The sequence below is a fragment of the Phytophthora cinnamomi genome (genome assembly GCF_018691715.1).
Source record: "Phytophthora cinnamomi strain GKB4 chromosome Unknown Contig0, whole genome shotgun sequence".
NCBI classification, from domain to species: domain Eukaryota; phylum Oomycota; class Peronosporomycetes; order Peronosporales; family Peronosporaceae; genus Phytophthora; species Phytophthora cinnamomi.
In genome coordinates this window covers 946572-962505 of record NW_027150933.1, presented here as the reverse complement: position 1 = coordinate 962505, position 15934 = coordinate 946572, and the positions used below count along the sequence as shown (strand labels likewise).

General features: G+C 52.5%; 1 protein-coding gene across 1 annotated transcript; it reads right to left on the bottom strand.

Moving 5' to 3' along the window:
- Nucleotides 1-10399: 10399 nt before the first annotated feature.
- Nucleotides 10400-10957, bottom strand: IUM83_01892 (Copia proteinlike; the record flags this gene model as incomplete). Its single annotated transcript, XM_067925780.1, has 1 exon — nt 10400-10957. The coding sequence occupies one exon, from the start codon at nt 10955-10957 to the stop codon at nt 10400-10402; it is 558 nt and encodes a 185-aa protein (XP_067800565.1).
- Nucleotides 10958-15934: the final 4977 nt, after the last annotated feature.

The following is a 15934-nucleotide window of genomic DNA, read 5'->3' as shown; positions in this document are numbered from 1 at the left end:
CCTTGCCATGCAAGAAGAGTTTAGCCTGCGGCAGGCTAAAATCCATGTAAACGTACCGAGGCCGCAATCGCGCCCGGTAGCGAGGACGGGAGGTCCAGAACCAATGGACCTCTCGAACGCAACAACTGCTGGTAACCAGCAGCAGGGATGCAACGTGCGATGCTTCCGTTGCGGAAGGATCGGTCACTTTGCACGGGAGTGCACAGCTCCCATGCCCCCTGGAGGTGACCGTCGTGGCGATGCTAGGCATCGCCGCGGACCAACAAAAAACGCGAACATCCAGTAGGCGCGGGGCGCCCTACTGGTAATGCAGTCGCGCGTGCCGACATCGGGCACGCGACACTGAGGACTGCAGCCCCCAGTGAGACTAGCTCTCACTGCAAGAAACAAGATGACAGGCCAAACCTAGTCATCTTGAAGGTTTACTCAAAGAGAGCGAGTGACTCTCTTCGAGCTTTGGTAGATTCAGGCGCGTCGAACAACTTTGTTCGACTACGAAGCCTGCCGAGACTTGACTTCGAGGAGGTAGATACACCTCGAAGTCTTCTGGAGGTACGACTGGCAACAGGTGCCATCGTGAAGACCAAGAAGCGCGTCGTGAACGTGCGCTTCTCGTACAAACAACGAGTGTTTATCGAACACTTTATCGTCCTGGACCTGGACGATAAGTTCGACGTGGTAATGGGCATGCCGTGGCTTGCACGGCATGATCCGGTGATAGACTGGAAGAAGCGCACGCTCGTGCGCTTCGGACGCGACAGCGGAACAGAGAGCGATGGCCCTGTTACCGCAGCGCGCGCACCTGCTGGTGCGCGCGGCTCACCAGTCGAGACAGCGCTTTATGCTGCTGTCCCGGAGTGCCCAAGAAGTGCGCGAGGGCGCGCACAAGTGAGACCCACGTCGGCAATGCTGCCGACGTCAGAAGAAAAAGATGTGTTGGTTCCGGGAACCAACACCCACGTTCAAGCGTGTAAGGGACAGTCCCTGACCCGAAGAGGTCAGGTCGACAACGACGCGTCGGCTCCCGGAGCCGACGCACCCTCGGTCATGAGGGGCTCCGCCAATGAATGGCGTCGAGGTGACGAAGGCGTGTCAACTCCGGGAGTTGACGCTGCAAACAGTGCGGACGGTTGCAAACGTACCGCACTGACGCAATTTGCATGCTGTCGTGCAGCCGGGCTGCACGACGAAGCGCTATGCGATCAAGCCGGGCTTGATATCGCGCGCCCGCAGACAGGGTCTGCCGGCGAAGAGACACACTACCGTGCAGCCGGGCTGCACGAAGGAAAATGCGGTCAAGCCGGGCTTGATACCGCGCGCCCGCGGACAGGGTCCGCCGGCGAACAACTGTCCACGGCCGGGCCTGGACCAGAAGAACAACTGTGTGGAGCCGGGCTCCGCACAACAAGAAGACGGCGCATGCGGAGAACGCTGCGCAAGTCTCGGTCCGGGACCGAGACGCAACAAGCCCAGTCTGCTGGGCAGACTGCGGGGTGACGCCGGATGTCGAGACGCTAAGCGTCTTGACGCGCACCGATACTGGATTCCAGTATCGTGAAATGGAACTCGCTAATCCTCCGACAACCGCGTCGGAGCTGACTTCGCTTCCAGCCATGAGCTGGAAGCGCTTCACACGCGACTTGCACGATGGACGCATCGAGCAGGTTTGCGATCTTTCGAACAGCGAAAGAACGGAGAGCGAGAGCGAAGAGCTGAGACAGCTCTTCATGGGACGTACCACTGAGAGTGAAGACACTCTCAGTGCGAAGACGAAGCGAGAGCGCTTCGAGGAACAAGGTTGGGACTCGCTGAAGTCGAGTCCCTATTACGAATTGTTGAGGGAGTACAAAGACGCACTCCCGGAAGAGATTCCTGCGGAGCTTCCGCAGGATAAGGGCATTCAGCACGAGATTGATCTCGTGCCGGGCACGAAGTACTGTGTCACGCGGCAGTGGCCACTGCCGCGAGAGCAAGTAAAAGCAATCGACGACTTCTTTGAAAGTTGTCGCAAAGCAGGACAAGTGCGGGAATCAAAGTCCCCGCACAGTGCTCCGACTTTCTGTGTCAAAAAGCCACAGGGCGGATGGCGCATCGTTCATGCCTACAACAAGCTGAACGATGCGACGGTACCGGTACAGACGCCGATACCGCGAAAAGATGTTATCATCGATTCGATGGCCGGGAGCACCGTTTACAGTGCTCTCGACTTGCGAGATGGATTCTATCATATCCTAATGCGTGAGAGCGATATCCCTCTCACGGCAGTGAGCACGCCAAGCAGCATGCTCTGGGAATGGCTAGTAATGCCACAGGGGCTTAAGAACGCCCCTGCGACTTTCAACAGGTGCGTGACGCACTTGTTGCGCTCGGTGCGTGACTTCGCACCGAGCTACTTCGATGATGTGTTCATCCACAGCCGGGCTGTGGACGGCAAGACCGACGTAGAAATGCATAGGGTGCATCTCCGGAAGCTACTTGAACTTATGCGAAAGCATAAGCTCTTCGCGAGCCTGAAGAAGTGTATCTTCGGGGTAAGCGAGATACCCGTCCTCGGGTGTCTCGTAGGAAAGAATGGTGTTCTCCCTGACCCCGAAAAGGTCAGAGTGATTAATGAATGGCCAATGCCTTCAAGTGTCAAGGAACTGAGGCAGTTCCTTGGCTTGGCCACGTACTTGTGCAAGTACGTGGAGGATTATGCGGGCAAGATCCGCCCGCTGTCACAACTTCTTAAGAAAGAAGCTGTGTGGAATTGGACACCCGATTGCCAAAAGGCATTCGATGCAGTCAAGCGGGGCTTGACTGAGGCGCCGATCTTGGCAGTGGCTGACCAAGATCGTCTGTTCCACGTCGTATGCGACGCATCCGACTTCACGATCGGATGTGCGTTGATGCAGCACGATCACGAGGGCCGTGATCGTGTCGTCTACTACCAATCGCGTCAGCTGAAGCCAGCTGAGCGCAACTATCCGGTGCATGACAAGGAACTCCTTGCCATGAAGTATGCACTCGCAAAGTTCCGAGTGTACTTGCTTGGGAGTAGACCATTTGTGGTCTACACCGACCATGCTTCACTGCGCACTGCAGTGAAGTCACCACACATATCACAAAGAATGGCGAGATGGCTCTCATTCTTTGCAGAATATAACTTCCGGGTCGAATACAAACCCGGAAGATTGAATGTAGTGGCCGACGTGATAACGCGTCGGCCAGACTACGCAGAAGCTGCAGACGTCAATGCCATTGACGTCATGCGATCGAGCAAACCCACATCATCTCTGTTGGACGACGTGAAAGCCGCGCACGCGCACGACGCGGACACGAAACGCTTGCTGGCCTATGGCACAACACCTTCTGACAAGGCTGGTCAGAAGCTGCCCAAGCACCTTCGTGCGCGTGCACACCGATATCGGGTGCACGACGGACTACTGCTTTACAATGCAGTCGACGACAACGCGATCCGCGTTGTCGTGCCGAATGACCATGACCTGCGACTCAGGATCATGTACGAGTATCATGATGCCCCGTCTGCGGGACATCTCGGACGTGGGAAGACATACGTCCTCCTCACGCGTGACTTCTACTGGCACCACCAGTACAAGTGGGTGCGCAAGTACATCTGTGCATGCGAGGTATGTCAACGCGTAAAGTCTGCGCCATTCGCGCAGGCTACTTTGCAATATCTACCGACTCCGCCGGAGTGTTGGAAGTCCATGTCTTTGGACTTCATCTTTGGTCTTCCCCCGGACAGCGAAGGGAATACTGGTGTTGTGGTCTTCGTCGACCGCTTCAGCAAGATGACACATCTTGCTGCGGTGCCGGCAGAGGTGACCGCGAAGCAGACGGCCCGTCTCTTCGTCGACATGGTGTTCAAACACCATGGCATGCTGACCGACATCGTGTCGGACAGAGACCCGCGCTTCACAGCGCACCTGTGGCAAGAAGTGTTTACACTTCTTAGGAGCCAGCTTTCTATTTCGACTGAGGATCATCCGCCGACGGACGGTCAAACCGAGCGAGTGAATCGCGTGCTCGTCGACATTTTGAAGAGCTACGCTCACTCGTTCCAATACTGGAGCGAGTGCTTATCGATGGCAGAGTTTGCCATCAATAACTCCGTGCATGCCTCGACCGGGCATACACCGTTCTACGTGAATGCCATGCGGCATCCACGTCTACCGAGTTTTCTCGGAGTGATGGCTCCCACTTTAAGTGGGGGAGGATCTACGACTGCAATACAGCAGCCGCAGAAAACCGCTGACACTTGCACAGTGTCAGCTGCAACCATGGACAAACCACATGAGTCTGCGCAGGGCGCAGACTCCTCCACCAACAAGGACAACGACCACGGGTCTGCGCAGGGCGCAGACACCGCAAAGAACCACGCAGAGGCCGGGCCTCTAGCGGAGAACGAGCTAAACGACTTCAGCTCGGATGCAATCAATTTCATCACCAAAAGACAAGCCGTAATTCGGTTTGTCCAAGATGCAATAGCAGCTTCTGTTGACCAACAGAAGCTGAACGCAGACAATGTGGGCAGAAGCAAAACAAAACAAGTCAAAATTAGTTCATTGGTTTTGTTAGCTACTCAAAACCTGCCTAAACATGCGGTTCGGAGCAAGCAAGCTTACTCCGCGCTTCACCGGCCGTTCACTGAGTTGGCACGGCACGGCAGCGCTTAAACGCTAGACATACCGTCTAATATGCGCCTCCATCCGACCTTTTACGTCGGGCGGCTGAAGCCGTACCTGCAGCACGAGCCATCTAGCTCGGCTGACCCGAAGCCTCGGCAGAAGCCTCGGCAGAAGCCTCGGCAGAAGCGGAATCCTTGGCCTCGGCGACGAGCAGCCTCTCCTCCAGCGCGCGGACGCGCTGGAGCAACTCCTTCATCCGGGTCCCCAACTCGACCTGGATATTTGAGGCGGTCTGCGAGACCGCCGCGACCTGAGCCTTCTGGTTCGCAAGCTCCTAGTTCAGGGCGGCGAACTGAGCGCCCTGCAAACACTCCACGGCGGTCACTCGGTCGTGGAGAAGCGCGAACTGATCAGCCCGGGGCTGATCATACCCGGGGCGTGTTCCCACCCCCGCCACCACCGATCCGTGACACCCGCGGCTCAACCCGCTGGATTGTTGAGCGGATTGTTGATCATAGTATCCCGAATACGAACCCTCAAGGGACTCATTTTCGTATTCATTGGAGAGGATTTCCTCCCCATCAAGATACACGGGAGCCGCGGAACGTCTTGCTGGAGGACGTTCCGGAAATGGTGAGGGCGTACGAAGAGCAGTACGCGCTGGTGCAGCGGAAGTAGTACGAGCGCTGCGGTCATCGCTGGCACGGAGCTCTTTGAGACTTTCGGGCACACGGAACGACGTGTACCCGTTCAGGTCGCGGTCGCTCAAGCGCACCGCGCCTGGAAAGTTCTTCGCGCACTGATAGCTTTTAGGCACGGTGTACAGCACCCCAGCTTCCTCCGCAGCAGCGTGGGGCTGTTCCAACATATCGCGTTTTGAGTACGTCTCGAAGCGGCCACGCGCTTGCTATTCGGTTCACGGTAAGCATCCGGATTCTTGTCGAAGTTTTCAACAAAAGCATTCCAACTTTGACAAAGCGCCTGCCCCTCGGGCATTTTGCTGCGAGAAGATGTCTTCGTGGTTTGAAACCATCGGAGCTCATGGAAGCGTCCGATGTAGCAATCGCGCGTTTTGTGCGTCTCCGCATCAAAGTGCAGCTTGATTGCCACGGCATCATCCTTGATGGCGCTGCATACGTACAGCGGCACCTCATTCGGAGGTACCGAGTTCCCATACCGGTCCGAGATCTCGGACGCGGACGGCATCAACGGATCGCGCGCTGCAGGCGCAACGCGCGAAGAGCCTTGAGCTTTGGAATCATGCGCTGCAGTTGCAGCGCGCAGAGAACTGAGAGCCGCCGCGGAAGAGAGTGGGGTATCACTCTCTATTCGCGAACGCTTCGAACTCGAAGCGTCCGATACGTCCCCTTCACGCGGGCGAACGTTCTTAGCGTGGGGGTCGAGCGACTCGCTCGACACTGAGTCTTTGCGCTTTGAGGGCGAGTCCTTCTCGTCTTTCATGTCTTCATCATCGTCGCAGAAGTTGACGACGCCGCCATACTTCGCCTTCTGGCGCTCGAAGTAGTCATCGATGAAGAGGTCACTCTCCACCGCCTTCGGGTCCTTCTTCTCTTGGGGCGCGCTTATCGTTGTATGAGCGCGGGTTTCTTCTCCAAACGCGGAGAATTGACGAATGGTCCATTCAGAGATTGAACTGCGGGGACCCCGCGCGTCTAACCTTAAGGGGGGATGGTGTAACGGGGTTACACGCACAAGTGGCTACAAGCCACTTGTGATTTTAACAGATAAAATATCTGTTAAAATTTTTAGATACTTCCTCACCTTGGTGTAAGTCACACCAATGGATACATTGAAGTGGGCCACCACAATGAGTGGTCCACACCTACCCAAAGATCCTATTGGTAGAAAACAGCATCTTTCTACCAATCAGAGACGTGCATATTGGCGGGGCTCTGACAGCCAGCCGCTGTTAACCCCTTTTATAGATGATAAACAGTTATAGCAGATTTAGGAGAAAAATCAATTTACAAACAATACAGTTCTCATTTTACCTTAACCGAGCTACTTTGAGTCTTTATTTGATTTATATTATACTTGTGTACTCAAGTATAAGTAACTCAAGTTATTGCTAAGTACCTACGCTTCCTCATACACGCAGCGCAACGTGTAAGCTAATGTAGTGAGTCAAGTTAGACCCAGTACAGGGGGACTCTCCAATCAGCGCCACCAACCGCTCGATCTCGACTTGCTCCACGTACAGGTTGACTGTAGTATAACTCAGCAAACTCCGCGAGCCCCAACCTGGCAGTCTGTTGTGCCACGAGTTCAACATCCGCCTTTGTGACAACGATGTCTCTCCAGGCTCGCTTGAGAACGGCTTTCCGGCCGAAAACTTGTTCAGGTGATCCATAGCCGTCACGATTCCGTTATCCCAATGCCACTAATACAGCCGATAAGCTTCAAAACCTTGCATATAGAAAAATCACGTCATTAAAAAGTACAACAGTAAAACTGGGCTTATCTCCAGGACCCTTGCTGTGCACCTGGAACTCGTCGTTGCGCTGCCACGCCGTCAGGGTCAAGTTTGCGGAGCCCGACCACGTGTAGATCTTGGGTTTGGTGCGGATAATAGTCAACTTGTAATGGAGAGTGCAGCGTCTGTGCTTGCATTCGACTCCAGCCAATACCAGACCCTGCGAGCATCGCACCGCAGTCTAGCTGGTTAATGTCCACTCTTTGTCAAACATAACGCGCACCTTGATGTTATGGTTACGTAGCAAGATAATCGCGCAGATGAATGCGGCGTCTGTGACCGCGAAGTAGGCCATCATGACCTCCACAACGTCCTCTCCGTAGAGATCCTGAATAAAACCATCTCGAGTTTGAAGGCTCGCATCCAAGAAGTGGACGCTAGTATCCTTTGCAACACTCTCTCAACGCTCCCACGAAGTCGAATCTGCGTGTCCGTCGAGATGCTCAAGCGTGCCGCGTATTGTCGAGCGGTCGTCCGGCGGGCTGCGCGCGGACACGCTGCGCTAGGAGGACTGGGTCGCCGGCATTTTATTTTGTGGTGGTGCGATTAACGCGGAAGCCGTCCAACAAGTTGGAGTGGGCTCCGTCCCAGAAAGCGTAGCCTTTATTTGTTCAAAGCAAACCCAAATTTTCCAATATCATTTTTAGAATCGGAATTGTTTTTAGAATCAGAAGTGGTATCAAAGTACACGAAAACATTACACGGTGACGCGTATAGTTTTTACGAGAGAGAGAGGGGGGGACATTTTCCCTGACTTTCCTCCCTATCCATCTGTTAGAACAAGAGTGCTCGTGCTAATGATACGAGCTGGTGCGCTTAGTGCACTGCTCAGCAGAAGTCTCGGCTGTCTGTTCGAATAGTGCCGACGTGGTATTACTGCTTTACCAATAAACCCGTGGAGAGCTGGATACTTGCGTACAATCGATCTGGCACAAGCAATAGATGAGTCGCATAACGAAGAATTCATGTGTCTAAGGACCGCATTGGGACCAATTTCCAGAATTTTGCAGTCACTGGCAACTTTACCTTGGAGGATTCCGCTTCATTTGGGGTCAGAGACCATTTTTTCGCTGGGTGACAATGCTATTGTGATACAATGGCGTTGCTCAGATCAAATCCGCGCCGTCTCGCAACATGCTGGTGCTTCGCTTGAGTACGATCCCATCCCTTCAAGGCTTCAACGGGCCTGTCATTGGACTAAAGTAGCTAAAATGTTCGGAATGAAGGAGCAATGAGAATCCACCGTCTGATTTACTTCGGCTAGCGGTGAGATGGTCAATAGCGTCATGTGCTTTGGCATGACGGTCCGCACCAAGTAACGCTCTTGGAAACATGTCCAGCAATCGAACATGATGCCAAAGCGAAGCAGAAGTATGGAGGCGAAGGGCTGCTGGACGAGTTTGGCCGCCGCGGCTAGAAACTCCTTTAGTGAGATGGGGTTGAGCCAAGACGTCACGCGAGCGGCTGGATGGTCCACCACAGATAGAGGTATGTTTCAGTTGATCACCCATGATATCCAACGGTAGATGTTTGAAATCTTGTCGTTGACAAAACCGTGGGCGTGTAGGTTGCCCGCTTGCGAGCCATCATGGCCCAGGTAGTCATCCATATAGGACCGCGCTTGTTGTTCAAGTGGTAATCGAGATTGCTGTAGTAAGCCGCCTGCAAATGGTACCACAGTTATTGCGCTGAGCAGCATGCGGTAATACCGGAGTTCTTGGTCACAGCGATCAGGGGAAGGTTGGGTTGGGGTTTTCAGATTGGAAAATGGTAGGATCTAAGAAGGCAGCAATGACACGGAACACGCTGCCCGTCAATTCAAAAGACTGAATCTCACAATACCATATGGTATGCATGCGTTTTCGTAACCACTCATTATTTGTGCTGTATAGTCAAATCCAAGTAAATGCATCGACATATCAATTTTACCCCACGAAAAATAGCGATAGTAAATAATTGTCTTACACCAATACCACTACTATATATTATAATACGTGTTTTTCGGACCACTGGAGCAAGGTCATATTCGTTAGGCGCAATGCATACTGACCGCTGTTACTGAACGCCCCTGAACATATATTACAGCGGCCAAACGGCGCTTTCCTGAATCGCTTATGTACGGAGGCTTAAATTCTCTCGTGTGAGATAGCCCTCCCACGTATACAGTGTAGATGTCACGGAGTGAAACTCGTCTGGAGTGTCGCTTTGATTTTGGCATATTACCCGTACTCCATCGCAGCAAATACGCATTTTTGACTATGCACGCACTTAGAGGCAAGTCAAGGTACATTCTTACCGGTTCAATACTCGTATGAAGCAACTTAGCGATGATCTAAGCGTTTGCTCCTCACAAACCTAGATGTGGGGTTTCCACATCGTGTGGCAGATTCAATCCAAATTGTAAAAGTGATCGCCACGGAGAACAAACATGATACTTATCAAAAACGTTTATTCGTTGGTATCGTGTCTACTAATTCAAAATCTCGACAAGTAAGGTTAATCGCATGTTTGGCGACGGATAGAACTCGCAGGAATCTATGAACTAAATCGTACTGATCTGCCGTATATAGTCACGATTGCCTTCCTTCTGTAATCTGTTATTGTTTAGGACTTGATAGACCATACAAAAAAAAGAAGTCCAAATCAATGCACCGGTTGGACAAAACATCGTTAGGAGCTAGGCCATTTCTGTCTCAAACGATTCTGACTTGTGCTATCCCTTTTTGCTGTTTTTATGGTATATGCTGTTCGACGAGCTGAAGCGACGGGTTCCATTTGGTCCGAATTGACCAGCAATTGAAAACGTCATCATATTTTGGATCCCCGTTGCTGGCGACAGTTGGTAACATAGCTGTGTCGGCGCTTTCATATAAAGTGTACTTTGAATCTGCTAGATTGCAACCTTTCGAACCTTAACGTTGGCTATAAGAAGTGGTTGCTGAAGCTGAACCTCCGGGCTTGTAGTCGAACAATAGGGGCAGGTTGATCCGGCAGGGGACTTCTATGCACTTCTCACACCCGCTCGGCCGCCTGACGCACTGGGGGGGGGGGGGGGGCATTGTGGCAGGGGCACCTATCAGGGTCCGGTCCGTGTCCACGGGCTCTCATGGCCTCCAGGAACATCTAGTTCCACGAGAAATTTCGGGTCCACGGGCTCTTTAAGTAGCTATTTCTATAATGTTCAAATTGATGCAGCCATATAACCCTCCAAGTGAAGAAATCCTATCTTTATAGTGAATCTAAGGTTTTATATCAATAGTCCAAAAAATGCCGACTACATTCGCTCGCTGTGACTCTGCCGCTCTGCGTTCTCGCGAATACTCGCGGGACACTGGGCGATCCAATGCCCTTGTTCACCACAGTAGTGACAAGCGCTGGTCTTTTGCGCCTGTCGTCCTTTGCTCTTCCCATTGCCGCTCGTCATGAACGCTTGATCGTGCGCGGTTCCTTCAACACCACCACCTTGTTCCTTGCGCTTCAAGTCCTCATTCAGCAGTCGAGCCGTCACGAGTTCCCACGTCAACGAATCGGCTCTCGACTCCAACACCGTGATTAGGAACTGGTACGACTCGCTCAGACTTGCCAGAAGTGTGATCACCAAGTCGTCTTCGCTGACCGGGGCACCAACTGCGTCGAGCTGTTCTGTCAGCGTCTTGATCTTGTTGATGTGCTCCAGCGCGTCATCACCTTCCTCCATCATCGTCGTGAAGAAACGTCGACGAAGGAAGAGCATGTTGGCCAAACTCTTCTTCTCGAAGTGTCCTTCCGGTTTCGACCATGCATCGTACGCATCCTTCGCCGACCGGACCAGCAGCAGCTGCGAATCTTCCATCGCGAGACAGATTACCGCCTTGCGAGACTTCCTCTTGAACGTCGTTTGGTCCAGCGTGGTGGCACAGTGCTCCAACTTGATCTCTCCGCTTGTCACTTCCCACAGGTCCTCCGTTTGCTAACTCCTTGCTACCTCTAAGCCTACTGGATTCTCTTCTGGACACACACTGCTGGATTCCTTACTGGATACTGAATTGCTTGAGCCAATCAGCAGCTGCCACGTCGATGCCCATCTTGCACCTATAATCTTGTACCTTCGTGACAACCGTGGCGTAAGCACCTGCCCCGTAATCACTTGCACGTAATCACGGGAAAGCTTGAAGTGCCGCCGAATGAAGGTCGTACCGGTACACCGCTGGAGGTCGAGGCGCCTTCTTGACAACATCAAATACCGAATAGATCTGGAGAGGCTAAGTGGAGTATATCAGGGTGCCTCCTAACGTATGCCGCAAGCCCGATTCGTGGGGTGGTAATTCCCTTGGTCTCGGCTTCCTCAGCGTCCGTCTCATTGCCCTCGTCCTCGAGAGAGACGCTATCCGTATGCAGCTCTAGTTCGCGCGCCGTGGTCTTGTCCATGGCCTCCTCAAACCATACGTAGCACCGGGGGATCGACCGTATAGCTGTCTCCTCCGCGGTGATGTATTTCCAACCGGCAGCGGGCGCTTGGATACGACTTGGAGCCCAGTATAAGGCGGAATGGAATGTCGCTTTCACTGCTCGCGGCGAGTTGGGGTGACGTCCAGGGCAGTTCACCGTCGGGAGCTGATTAACGTTGGTGTAAAGATTTATGGACGGCGGCAGGCGGCGAACCGATGAATGACTCTGAAATTCAGAGGATCGCGAGAAATTCAGAAACCAACGCCGCTTAGGTACGATCCGAATAGTCGCGATCTTATGAACACATAATACAGGACTGCGGATTCGACAGGGTCGACAGAGCCGGCTCTCCAAACAAAGGGACGACTAACTGTCGCAATCATCCAACATCAATTTTACAACTTAGAACTGTTATACTCTCTTTTACATATACTCTATTTTATACATTGTCGATAAGTGAATATGACACAGCAATTTATAAAAGTATTAAAAGTTAGATTTCGCCCAACTACGATCTTTTCACTCCCACAATTACAATGCTTTGGATTCAACTTTTTGAAACAACATCCGTCCCCCAAAAATAAAAAGTTAAACTTTCGCTTTATTTCATCGTCCCTGTCCACTTTTTGCAACACCACTCGCAACGATAGGAGGTCTACTTCTCTGCCCCACGATGTCGACAGGGTCGATGGACCGTCTGTGACGAGGTCGGCGAAATCTGAATCATCCAGGTGTATAGCGGCAGAATGCATTGGCCTCGGCTAGTGCGTATGAAGTCACTTTACTTGTCGATTTCAACTGGGATGAATCCCTGCGTTTCAAAACAAATTGATTTGTTTTGATGTCTCTTGCGCACAGCCCTAACTGCTCTCGTGTGGCCAGGCACATTACGATGAATTACACGGGTCACGCGATGGTTGGGCAGAAAGCGTTGGACACTAGCCGTGGTAACTAAGGCGGCTTGATATCCCCAAGCACAGCGTCGGACAGAATGCAACTGCCAGTGCAAATCACCGCAGGTCCCAAACCAGATCAAAATTGAGCCAATCACCAAATGGTATTTTGTCGTTTTTAGCCAATCAAATACATATATTAGGACCATAATTCTGAGGCTGACAGTCGGTAACATGGAGGCAGCTGTAGACGACGACGACCAGTCAAGCGTGCGTCCGCAGGACACTTCTGCAGCGGTTGCTGGGGATGGCCAACAGAAGAAAAGGATAAAGCACTACTCAATTAAGGTCAAGTGTGAACTGCTGCGTGCAACTCAGGGCCTCAGCCAGCGCGATGTTTCTCGGTAGCAAGGGGTTCCGCGCTGGACGCTCGTCGATTGGCGACGAGCGCAGGAGAGTATTGCTAGCTATTCCGGCAGCGAAAAGCGTCTCTAGCACGTGCCTGGCCGCCCCGAAATTGTACCCTTTGGCACAGAGCTGGTCACGTACATGAAGGACACGCGCAGGGGGGCGGCGTGCTGACTGCGAAGGTCATGGCTACATTCGTGCGCGACCAGCACCCACGTTGGCTCGCCAGCTACATTGAGGGCAAAAAGGACAGTCACAGCACACGATTCGCTGCTCCGACTCCTCAGGTGCTTCGTTTATCGACATGGGTCCGTGCAGCGCACGCCAAGCGGGCTGAAGGTGCAGGCGCTATTTAACTGTTTTAACACTCCTAAACTGTCCTTTTTGCTCGTATTCTGTATTTTAACTGTATGCGGTGGTGTTATGTTGTGTAGATGTTGCGATGTTGCGATGTTGCTGTAGAAGATTTCATTGCAGTGCGTGACGAGTTCGCTAAAACTTTCAGTGAGAGGTGTGGGTCATTTGATGCGGTTCACATCTACAACGCTGGTGAAACCGGCATCTACTTTGACACCCCTCCCTCTAAAATGCTGTCTGAGAGGGGAAGGGCGCCTCAATAACGGCTGAGCAGAAGCGCTCGGCGCGCCTCACAGCCGTTTGCACGATTCGAGCCGACGGTTTGAACCTGCAATTACTCTTTATTGTGCGAGGTGAACAAGGGGGCACTATCGAGAGGGATGAGCTCCCGACTTATCCAAAAGGTAACTTAAAGTGGTACGCACAGTGTACTTTTACTAACGAAAAAATTGTATGTAGGTCATGTTTACACTGTACAGACTAAAGCTTGGATGGATTCGCGTGTGTTGGAGTTCTACCTACGCTCCCTGCTTGCCCATCACATCACGCAAGTCTCTGACCTGCTTGTAGACAATCTCGACTGTCATGTTTCGGCGGCTCCTGAGGCTATTGTGCGCAGTGATCTCGACTGCACGTTGCAAGCGCTAACTAAAAACGCTACTTCTGTCTGTCAACCTTTAGATGTAGGAATAATGGGCCCCCTCAAGGCTAAACTGAAGGAGTTGTGGATGGAGGAAAGGCCGCCGCCTCTTCCAGAAGCGACCGAAAGTGACAGCAAAGCAAAAGCGGCTGGAGACAATTGCCCGAACCATCAAGGCCTGGGAATCCTTCAAGCCACAAACGGTCACAAAAGCGTTCAACAAAGCGGTTTTAACTAATTTCTAGGAAAATACAGCTGCCTCTTTATTTTGCAACTAAAATTGCTCTAATATTTAGGTAGCCATAAAATTAATGAGATTTTTTTTACCAATGACTTTGCGACAATAGGTGGTAGTTACATTCTGTCCGACGCTGTAGCGCTGGAAGAAATGTACTTGTACACGCCACTTTCCGAGATGTCCCTCCGCGTTGAGCACGAGGAGACTAAGCGCGCTGGAGGCAAGGGATGCTTTTATGTAGTTAGATAAATTTCATCATCTAACAGAAATGGATACAAATTTCGCCCCTTTTTCTCGAGCTCAGTCAGCATGCCGGCAAAGGACTTGGCCGTCTCAGCAATCGCTTGATTTCTGTCCTTGCCTGGACGCTCTTCCATGTCCACGTCGCCGTCCGGTTGCTTACCCGCGGCTTGAGCCTTGTCCGTGGCGTCAGCAGCATTGCGACGGTATCCATTGGCTTGTCTTCCTCCCTGAAGGGCAGCATGCCCTTTCCGGGGGTCACGGGCACCTAGAAGTTGCTTGTAGACGGGCTCGTGTATCCATCAGCTGTCGCTGGTGACGCACCTTGCTTATTGTTGGACGCGTCCACCGCCACGACTTTGGCCAGGCAGAGACTTCTTGGCCTCGGCCCTTCCCTTGCCGTTGGCTCTCATATTGGGCGTAGGCGCGTGCACTTCTTTGAGAGCCTGGCGGCTTGGCTTCGATCAGTTATTCCGGTGGTGCACACCAGCTGTCTTGTCAAGTGCACGCTTGGGGCAGTTGATCATCTTGAGCGACCAAACATTGTTCATCTTGTTGTGTTCACCACCACAGTAATGGTACTTGACTGCACCAATGTTGTAGTGCAAGTAGCGCACTGGCCGCTTTGAATTTGTCGGAGCCGCGTTGGTGGTGTTGTCCGCCTTCCCGCTGTTCAGAGCCCAGATCTCACTCTTGATCTTGGTGCCAAAGATGGCGTTGGGCTTGTCGCTCATCATCTCGAGCGTAAACCCCTCCTGGGTCAGCTCTACCGAAGAGCACCACATGTGCCTTGGAAGCATTCCGAGCGCCATCACCAGCATAAGCTGGGACGTTAACTTGTGGCTCTGTAGATCTTTGTGCGCTCTCACGTTGACTTGGCTGCGCACACTGTTGAGATCTCGAGAGCTGTCCCACGCTCTTAAAGTCGAAGTTAACCGTCTCCATGAACTGCCGAACTAGCCCGACGAGGTCTGTCGCGTTGCTGAGGCTATACCTCTTTTTAACGAGCCGCCAACTCAGGTGAACAGGCTCGTCCATGCACTTGGTCGCGACTCCCTTGAAATCGCCCGGCAGCGTTTAGCACAGCAGCCACTTGATATACGACGACTGCTGACTCAGCAGCGTTTCGCGCAAATCGTGCTGCCACGTCGCGTGTTTATCTTCAGCAGGAGGACGTGGTGGTATTACAGGTTGCTCTCGAGCAAATCCTTGACCAGAGTCTGCGGCTTAGCACGCTTGTGCTGCAGCTCCTCCAGTGCGCGTTGCCCGCTCAGCGCCTTGAGGTGGATGACTCGCTTGCTCTTCCATGATGCGAAGTGCAGAGGCTTTCCGCTGAACCGCAGCGAGTCGACCGAACTCTTGCCAACTTGGGGCTTGCTCATTTTACATGAAATTTTGAAATGAACAGAAATTTCACTGTAGATAATTCACTTCAATATATTACTCTTTTTCCTCTTATTCCTATGCCTACTACTCTATATCCGTGCTCGGTACCTGGTGGCAAAGAGGAAGTGAGCTCGTCTCCGGACTGCGTCCTCGACGGGTCGCTCCTCGGCCTCTTGTCGTTATCGCACTAAGGATGACAGGCAGCTCTGTGTCTGTACT